Source organism: Lathyrus oleraceus, chromosome 1, assembly GCF_024323335.1.
Source record: "Lathyrus oleraceus cultivar Zhongwan6 chromosome 1, CAAS_Psat_ZW6_1.0, whole genome shotgun sequence".
In the NCBI taxonomy this organism is placed as follows: Eukaryota; Viridiplantae; Streptophyta; class Magnoliopsida; order Fabales; family Fabaceae; genus Lathyrus; species Lathyrus oleraceus.
The window spans coordinates 86,903,860-86,912,358 of record NC_066579.1 but is presented as its reverse complement, the minus strand read 5'-3'; the positions used below and the strand labels follow the sequence as shown (position 1 = coordinate 86,912,358).

Below are 8,499 nucleotides of genomic sequence, written 5' to 3'. Positions count from 1 at the left end.
CAAGTCTCTCGATACTTCCAATTTGTCCCCCATCCTTAATATTTCCGTCTAACCAACTTTTCAAACTCCTCTCAAGATGCTCAAAATTTTGGATGTCCCATAAAATTATTTTCATCGGAGGTTTCGTTGCGGAATAACAAACATGTCCATATCTTTTAACAATCATGATAGAGCTAGTGATGAAAATGAAAGAAGAAATTAAAATAAGATGTGAATTGTAGCAAATGGTATGAGACACATCTATTTATACTAAAAAAAATTGCTTGTACACTGGTGCTAGACCAATTGACGTCTCCTTTATAAAGTTGTACACTGACACCAATTAAATTGGCAACACCATATGAAGTCGTCAATCCAATTGACACCTCCTATTAAAAATGTAGAGTTGTCGTCAATTTATCTGAAAGTAAAGTATTTTTGGATTTTTTTAAAAAATTATAGATTATTTTGAAAATTAATTTAAAAAACTGGATTATTTATGTAAAATATTGAACTTTAACCCTCTTGTATTTCTAATAAAAACATTTAAAATAGAATGAATAACTTTCTTTTCTTTTTCTTTTTTACTTTTATACTAAAACAAATCAAATTTATTATACTTTTTACTAATATATATTTTTTAATTACATCAAAATTAAACTTTTAAATGTTTTTTTTTTACTTAATACTATCAATATTTCAATCAAACATTACATTTATTTTTCACTAATTTTGACTTGTCATTTAGCTTTATTTATTACAGTAAAAAATATCTTTTTCTTTAAGTGTTTTTGTTTCTTTCTCTTTAACCGGTCTTATTTAGACCATAGCACACAAATAAGAACAAATTCTGTAATTTTCAATTAACATTCGATCCGACCCACTTTTCACCTTCCTCCACCGAATCAAAAGTTTGTATCTTTTTGTCCTTTCACCTCAAATTTCAACGACTAACTCGTTTTTCAACTCACTGTGTCCGTGACCTGACTCAGTAATGGCAAAAATCATCCTAGGAGCTGCTGCGGCGTTGACGGCGGCGTTGGCGGCTGCAACTGTGGCGGGACATCATTTAAAAGTGTCTGGAAAATGGGGTCATGCTGAAAGTATTTTGAAGGTGTTTGGTGAAGAGTGTGGAACCCCAATTGAGAAACTTAGGAAAGTAGCTGAAGCTATGGTTGTTGAAATGCATGCAGGTCTTGCTTCTGAAGGTGGTAGCAAGCTCAAGATGTTGATCTCTTATGTGGATAATCTTCCATCTGGGTTCTTCTCTTTTCTTTTGCTACATAAATTTCAATATCACTCAATTTTTTCTGTTTCTGTTTTTGGATACTTGTTGTTCAAGAGTTTATGAATTTCTGTTCAACACTTGAGAATCAAGGTTTTTATTATGAGTGAGTTTCTGTTGTAGCTGAATTTTCTAATGATCATTATGCTGGATAGATAGCTATATGTGAATGTTTGTTTCCCTCACTTTCCAATAATTGTTTGCTGAATAGTCATTGTCAATGTTTCTAACTATGGTTTCTATTGCTTTTGATGATTTATGTCATGATTAATGAAACGCGGATACGCAATACAAGTATGATACGATTCGATACGGCCTAGATATTTGAGTTTTGTGTTTTGGTTTTTGGATGTTTGTTGAATTACCTTGTTTTTTAAGAGTTTAAGAATTTCTGATCAATAATTGAGAATCAAACTTTTTGTTGTTGATTTTTGTAATGATCATTATTGCTGGATAGCTCCATATGTGAATTTTAATTCCTCACTTTCCAACAATAGTTTGTCGAATAGTCTTTGTTAGTGTTTTAAATTGCGGTATGGATACGAGAAATTATTGACGTTGTGGCACTATTAATAGGGATGAGAAAGGACTCTTTTATGCATTGGATCTTGGTGGCACGAACTTCCGTGCCCTACGTGTGGAATTAGGTGGAAAAGAGAAAGGTGTTGTCAACGTAGACTCCGAAGAAGTTTCGATTCCTCCTCATTTGATGACCGGTTCTTCACATGTAAGTCTGAAATGAGAAAATCTATCAAAGCATTGACTCTGCTTAGTGCCTACAATACTCCTGAAACATGTTAATTTTTTCACTACAGGATTTATTTGATTTTATAGCGACGTCTCTTGCAAAGTTTGTTAGTTCTGAGCCTGAAGAGTTTCGTCCTCTTCCCGGAAGAAAAAGGGAATTGGGTTTTACGTTCTCGTTTCCAGTGAGGCAAACATCAATTTCATCCGGGACTCTAATAAAGTGGAGTAAGGGTTTCAGTATCGAAGATGTGGTAATTCTTGTTACCTTGATTCTGCTATCTTCATTTTTATTTGTTCCGCCGTTCTTTCTTGATATCATTTGTATCATATAATAAACACTTTCCATTATGGATTCCATTTGGTTGTTTGTAGGTCGGAGAAGATATAGTCGGCGAACTAACCAAGTCATTGGAAAGGGTTGGCTTGGATATGCGTGTTGCAGCTCTAGTCAGTCCCTCTCACCATTCTTCACAATTTCCTTATCTTTTAGCCTATAATTTAGGTTTCGAGAATGATTTTGAGTTTGCGTCCGAAAGAAAATTTTGATTAATGATAGTTAATGTCTTGATGATGGGATGTTGTAGATCAATGATACTGTTGGAACAGTAGCTAAAGCCAGATTCGGCAATAAGGATGTCATTGCCGGAGTAATTCTTGGTACTGGAACAAATGCGGCATATTTAGAGAATGTTACCACAATTCCGAAATGGCAAGGTCTTTTACCAAAATCAGGAGAGATGGTAAGTCGCATATGGATCATTGTGAAATTTTGATGATGTTACAAAACATGCTGATTGTTGTTACCTCTATAGGTTATAAACATGGAGTGGGGTAATTTTTGTTCTTCCGATCTTCCTCTAACAGAATATGATCAAGCTCTAGACGAAGCGAGCTTAAACCCTGGAGAACAGGTAATAGTTACATACCTATAGTTGCTTTAACTAGTTATTATTCATCTATGATGTACTTTTACACTGTTATTTGCAGATTTTTGAGAAGATAATTTCCGGTATGTATTTGGGTGACATTGTAAGGAGAGTCCTGCTGAAGATGGCTGAAAAAGCTGATTTTTTCGGAGATATTGTTCCTCATAAGTTGAGAATTCCTTTCATACTTAGGTATGACGATAATTTATCCAACCTAATGCACTTTAATTCCTTTCATAACAACAATGTTGAATTCTAAGGACCTGTTTGGATTGACTTATTTGAGCTTATCTACTAGCATAAATTTTGTGAGGCCGTTGGGAGAACTTATATAAACAACTTACGACACTGTTCAGTTGTTTTAGACTTTTTTTCAATAGTTCTCCAATATAACTTATGAAAACAATTTATAAGTTATACAGAAACTATTTAACTTTATTTTATCTTTTGCTATAGAAATAGCTTATATATAAACGCTTAACATAATAAGTGTTTGTGCTATAAGCCGCAAATAAGTTGTTTATTCATTACTCTTAACTCTTTGTGTAGATCTTTAACTTTTTTTTATGGGACGTATAGGACACCTGACATGTCTGCTATGCATCACGATACATCTTCGGATCTAAGGGTGGTTGGAAAAAAACTGAGGGACATATTGGAGGTATGTCCGCTTCTTTGACCAAGCGGAAAATACAAATATGCTTGTTGTTTTTCTAGAATTCGATAGAAAAGGTAGTAAATTTTAGTGAATCTGTTGTTTGTAATCTTTCATCGCAAGTTAATTGTATTTCTCCTTATTGAAAAAAAGCTGTTCGGTTTTCTCATTGATTTCTTTCATTTTTTAGATCGAAAACACATCCCTGAAAATGAGGAAGATTGTTGTGGAACTTTGTGATATAGTTTCTGTTCGTGGGGCCCGCCTTGCTGCTGCTGGTATTTTCGGCATCCTAAGGAAACTGGGAAGAGATACCGTTAAAACCGGGGAGGAACAAAAATCAGTGATAGCATTGGATGGAGGATTGTTTGAACACTACATGAAATTCAGAACATGCATGGAGAATACACTAAAGGAATTGTTGGGAGATGAAGCAGCCGAGACAATCGGCGTTGAACATTCCAACGACGGCTCTGGAATCGGAGCAGCCCTCCTTGCAGCTTCTCAGTCCCAATATTTGGGAGTGGAAGATTCCTAATGATGTAATTAACACCATTGCCAAAAGTAAACAGGTGTAATACTAGTTTTGATTTTCTTCATACCATATAGATTGTTAGATTGAAACGGAAAAGCTTTAGTTATCGGTTCTTCAGAGGGTTCAACTGGAGTGCGGCCGATGTTCACTTTGAGGTTATCAGTGTGGCTAAGTGTTCTTGCTGCGACCTCACCGCATCTTGACTAATCTCCCACTTTAACAATAATAGGGGAGATGTAAACTTTTGAGAAGTCATGTTTTGGTTTGTCCAAATGTAACATGCGGCTTACAATGAGAATAAATCAGGATTAACTTATTGGCAAAGGTTAAAGATTTTAATTCAAATTTTTGAGTTATCAATCAAGAGTTCCTTATGATTATTATGATATATTCATTCCTTGGAAACCTTTTTGTAATTTTGTTATCCTGGAATCACTCAATTGCCTGAATTTGAAGTGTTTTTGGATGATTCTACTGCCTAAATTGTGTTGTAGAAAGTGTGTTCCTCTCATTTTGGAATCACTAAATTCAGAGTTGTGTAGCGCGAGACATTGTCTTCTCTAACAAAACATGGTTTGGTTCCGAGTTTCCAACATAGAATGGTTTTCAAGTGATTCATATTCAAAACATGACAAAGAGGTTTATTATCAGATAGGTAGCATATTGGATTTATCTTCTTTGAAGTTTAAAGTGAATGGTGTACTTTAAAAGAGGAAACATGGAGCTATAACAGTTAGTCAAAAACTCAATTTCCTAGTTTGTTACAAATGTGCATGTATTTTATCACATTATCAAAGGTTGCTTATATTCTAAAGTACACTTCCTAACTCTAGAGGAACTTAATGCAAACTTCTTAACTGTTATTCTGAATATTCCACCTGCTTTTCCCATTTCAAATTCTTAAGAAGTGGAGCATCATCATAGATATCAACAATCTTCTCCGCATTGGCTTGCGGATCTCTGCAACCGATCAATATCTTCAAGACTTCCTTCATTGATGGTCTACTAGCCGGCAGTGTTGAAGTGCACATAACCCCGAGTTTGAAGATGTTGATCATTTCAATCAAGTTACTTGGTTCCACAGCATCTTCGTCCAGAAGCTCTTCTATATCGGTTCCTATCTGAATATGGCGCCACGCCCATTCTGCAAGCGACGAGTGTTCGTCTCCATGATTAGCTTCTTTTCCAGTTGTCAGTTCCAATAGAACTACTCCAAAGCTGTAAACATCTATCTTCTCATTGACTCTAATTGTTTGAGCATATTCTGCAATTCATGCACGAAATAAACATTGGGATTTAAAATAACTTAAGATAGTTGAATATTGTGAGAAAACAGGAAATTGAAATTGTTTTTACCTGGAGCAATATATCCAAATGTGCCAGCCACAGCTGACATGGTGGCAAGTTCTTCTGGCTTGATCAGTATTCTGGCGAGACCGAAATCAGCAACTTTTGCGTTGAATTGTGAATCCAAAAGAATGTTACTTGTTTTCACGTCTCGGTGAACAATAGGCGGCGAGCAATCGTTATGCATGTAGCATAAACCTTGTGCAGCTCCAATGGCTATATGCAATCTCTTCGGCCAATCAATGATGTTATGATGAACCGTACTGGACGCAGCCGATGTCTTACTCTTTTTGTGCAGCCACCTATCAAGACTCTGATGTTCATGATACTCATATACAAGTAGTAGCGAATCATCACTTGAGATACAACACATCAACTTCACAATGTTGTTATGCCGAATTTTGCTTAGTATTTCAACTTCTGCAAGAAATGAATCCACAAGCTTCTGGTCTAACTTTCTGCTATTCCCCCTTATTTTTTTCACTGCAACATAACCTAAACCGTCGTCAAGAGCAACGCGATACACAGAGCCAAATCCGCCGCTACCAATGATATTATCTTCTGACATCGACAACACAATGTTTGATTTTGTGAAACTGAGCCTCTGAAAGGAAGTTAGCTTCCATGTCCTTTTCAGTCCTCTCTTTCTTTTTCTGTAAAAACTGATAATTGAGAAAATCAACAAGAAAACCGTTAAAGAAGCTACTAACACCAAGATTATGATCATAGCCTTAGGCGTAGATGAATCACTTCTCCTTGCAGTTCCAGAATTGCACAAAGTAAGGTTTAGTACTAATGTATCAGCACATAAACCAGAATTGTTCAGAAAGCTTCTGTTATACACAGGGTTTTCGAAATGACTCGGAATCCTCCCTGTGAAATAATTACAGGAAAGATTTAGATTTGTGAGTCTCCTGAGTTGAGGTGGAATTTGGCCCGAGATTTTGTTTTCTGATAAGTCCAACATGTTAAGAGATGGTAACCGACAAATTGCGTCTGGTATTTCTCCAGAGAGTTGATTGTTGCTCAAATCTAGACTTATTAGAGACTTCCATGATATTATATTCGATGGAATTCGATCGGTGAGCTTGTTATGATCGATTAGAAGAGTTGTTAGCTGAGGAAGCGATGTTAACTCCGATGGAATACTTCCATTCAAAAAGTTGTTGCTAGCATCGAACACCACTACATTCTTCCAAGAAGAAACTCCATTCGGAATTCTACCAGAAAATCGATTGTAACTTATGGAAAGTCTGGAAATACTCGGCGACAATCTTTCTGGAAGCTCACCGGTGAACTTGTTCTCGCTTATGCTAATTGTTGTCAAGTTCATAGATCTCCATAAACCATTAGGAATGTTACCAGAAAGCTCATTATTCTCAACTCTCAGGTATTGTAAACTGCTACAACTACCTAAAGATTTCGGCAACTCGCCGCTTAGACTATTGTCATAAGCAGTTAAACCAACAAACCTTCCATGATAACACAAACTCTGTGGTAGATTTCCTTTGAAACTATTAGATCCAATCTGAAAAGTTTCAAGTTTAGAAAACCTTCCAAAATCTTGAGGAAGATTACCAGATAAATTGTTCTGAAAAACAATAAAATCAGTCAGAGCTGACAGCCGACCGATGCTTACCGGAACCTCCCCGGATAATTGATTCACAAACAAACCCAAGGAGGTTAGCTTTTCGAGGTTTCCAAAGCCATCTGGTATTTTACCAGTGAGATTATTCATCGAAAGATCCAAGTCTGTTAACTCGAACGCTTCAATCACATCCGGTATCACTCCAGAAAGATTATTCTTGTACAAATAAAGTATACTCAAATTTTTCAAAGTGAACAAACCATTTGGAATTTTTCCACTAAGAAAGTTTCCTGATAAATTCAAATCCTCCAAAGCCACCATCTCACCAATTGTTTCAGGAATTTCACCAAACAAGTTGGAGTCATACATATGAAAGATCTTTAATTTCTTCAACTTTGTGAAACTGGATGGCAATTTTGTTCTAGGTAGCATACCATTAGAGAACAATAACAAAGTTTCAAGATTAAACAAATCACCAATTTCATCAGCAATAGTACCATTAAACATACACTGATAAAGTTGAAGATTTTTCAAACTCTTCATCTTCCCAATACTCCTAGGAACATCACCTGAAAAGCTGTTTGCCCCGAGGCTAAGGAACTGCAGACGACCCAACCGATCAATATCGTTCGGTATGTTACCGACGAAGAGGTTCTGCGAGAGATCAAGGTATTGAAGCTTGGAGCAATTGTAAAGAGAAGTTGGAAACTCATAAGGAAAGTAATTGTATTGAAAATCAATGTGAGTGAGGTTTTTGAGGTCACAAAGAAAAGGTGGAAATGTTTGGCTTATGTTTGTGTTAATCATTGAAAGTGAAGTGATTGAGTCATTTTCACAAACAATTTCTGGCCATGAACAATGGGAAGAAGTGTTTGATTTTGTCCAATGGCTTAGAAATGATGGATTTTGAAAGTGACTTTTTATGTTTAATAGGATTTCATGTTCTTGATTGTATAACTGAGATTGAGAATTTGCATAGGTGAATAAGAAAATGAAAAAGAGAATGAACATTTTTTATTTTGTTATTTGATTGTTTCTAGTTCACATACAAACACAAATACATAACTATGAGATTCAATGAACAGAAGAAGATAAATCTATGTGAAAAGAATCTTTCACACTAAACAAGTCAAAAAAGCATTAAAGTTTCACATCATTTTAGTTTGACAAAATTGATAGAATGCAAATCTATTTTTGGTTCCATAAAAATTAATTTTGATTTTTTTTTTAAATTTATTGATTTATAAATATCAATAATTTATTTGTATTAATATATAAATATAAATAAATATTATTATTAGAGATCAAATATATTTCTATAAAAAATTAAAAAATAAATTTTAATGTGAATATAATGTTTGAATTTAAAAACTAGTTTTTTAAAACTTTGAGGTAGAATAAATTTTTGGGACAAAACAATTATATTTTAAATACAAA

At 34.9% G+C, this 8,499-nt stretch overlaps 2 protein-coding genes across 2 annotated transcripts; one reads left to right on the top strand and one right to left on the bottom strand.

Annotated features, from left to right (window-relative positions):
• Positions 1–768: 768 nt before the first annotated feature.
• On the top strand, positions 769–4,451 carry LOC127117833 (hexokinase-1). The gene is made up of 9 exons (XM_051047953.1): positions 769–1,239; positions 1,841–1,991; positions 2,080–2,262; positions 2,384–2,458; positions 2,596–2,751; positions 2,824–2,922; positions 2,999–3,129; positions 3,517–3,598; positions 3,783–4,451. The coding sequence occupies exons 1-9, from the start codon at positions 974–976 to the stop codon at positions 4,128–4,130; spliced, it is 1,491 nt and encodes a 496-aa protein (XP_050903910.1). The 5' UTR covers positions 769–973; the 3' UTR covers positions 4,131–4,451.
• Positions 4,452–4,745: 294 nt separating this feature from the next.
• LOC127117825 (receptor-like protein kinase 5) lies at positions 4,746–8,181 on the bottom strand. Its single transcript, XM_051047942.1, has 2 exons — positions 5,484–8,181; positions 4,746–5,391 (listed from the first exon to the last, which is right to left on the bottom strand). Exons 1-2 carry the CDS (start codon positions 8,071–8,073, stop codon positions 4,988–4,990), a joined length of 2,994 nt encoding a protein of 997 aa, XP_050903899.1. The 5' UTR covers positions 8,074–8,181; the 3' UTR covers positions 4,746–4,987.
• Between the last annotated feature and the right edge of the window lie 318 nt (positions 8,182–8,499).

What these genes read in the sequence shown, in the direction of transcription:
- LOC127117833 (XM_051047953.1), top strand. Translation starts at nt 974, where the DNA reads ATGGCAAAAATCATCCTAGGAGCTGCTGCGGCGTTGACGGCGGCGTTG. An exon ending in TGATGACCGGTTCTTCACAT is followed by an intron (nt 1,992 to 2,079) that starts GTAAGTCTGAAA and finishes TTTTCACTACAG; the next exon opens with GATTTATTTGATTTTATAGC. An exon ending in GTTTCAGTATCGAAGATGTG is followed by an intron (nt 2,263 to 2,383) that starts GTAATTCTTGTT and finishes GGTTGTTTGTAG; the next exon opens with GTCGGAGAAGATATAGTCGG.
- LOC127117825 (XM_051047942.1), bottom strand. Translation starts at nt 8,073, where the DNA reads ATGTTCATTCTCTTTTTCATTTTCTTATTCACCTATGCAAATTCTCAA. An exon ending in ATTTGGATATATTGCTCCAG is followed by an intron (nt 5,392 to 5,483) that starts GTAAAAACAATT and finishes CATGAATTGCAG; the next exon opens with AATATGCTCAAACAATTAGA.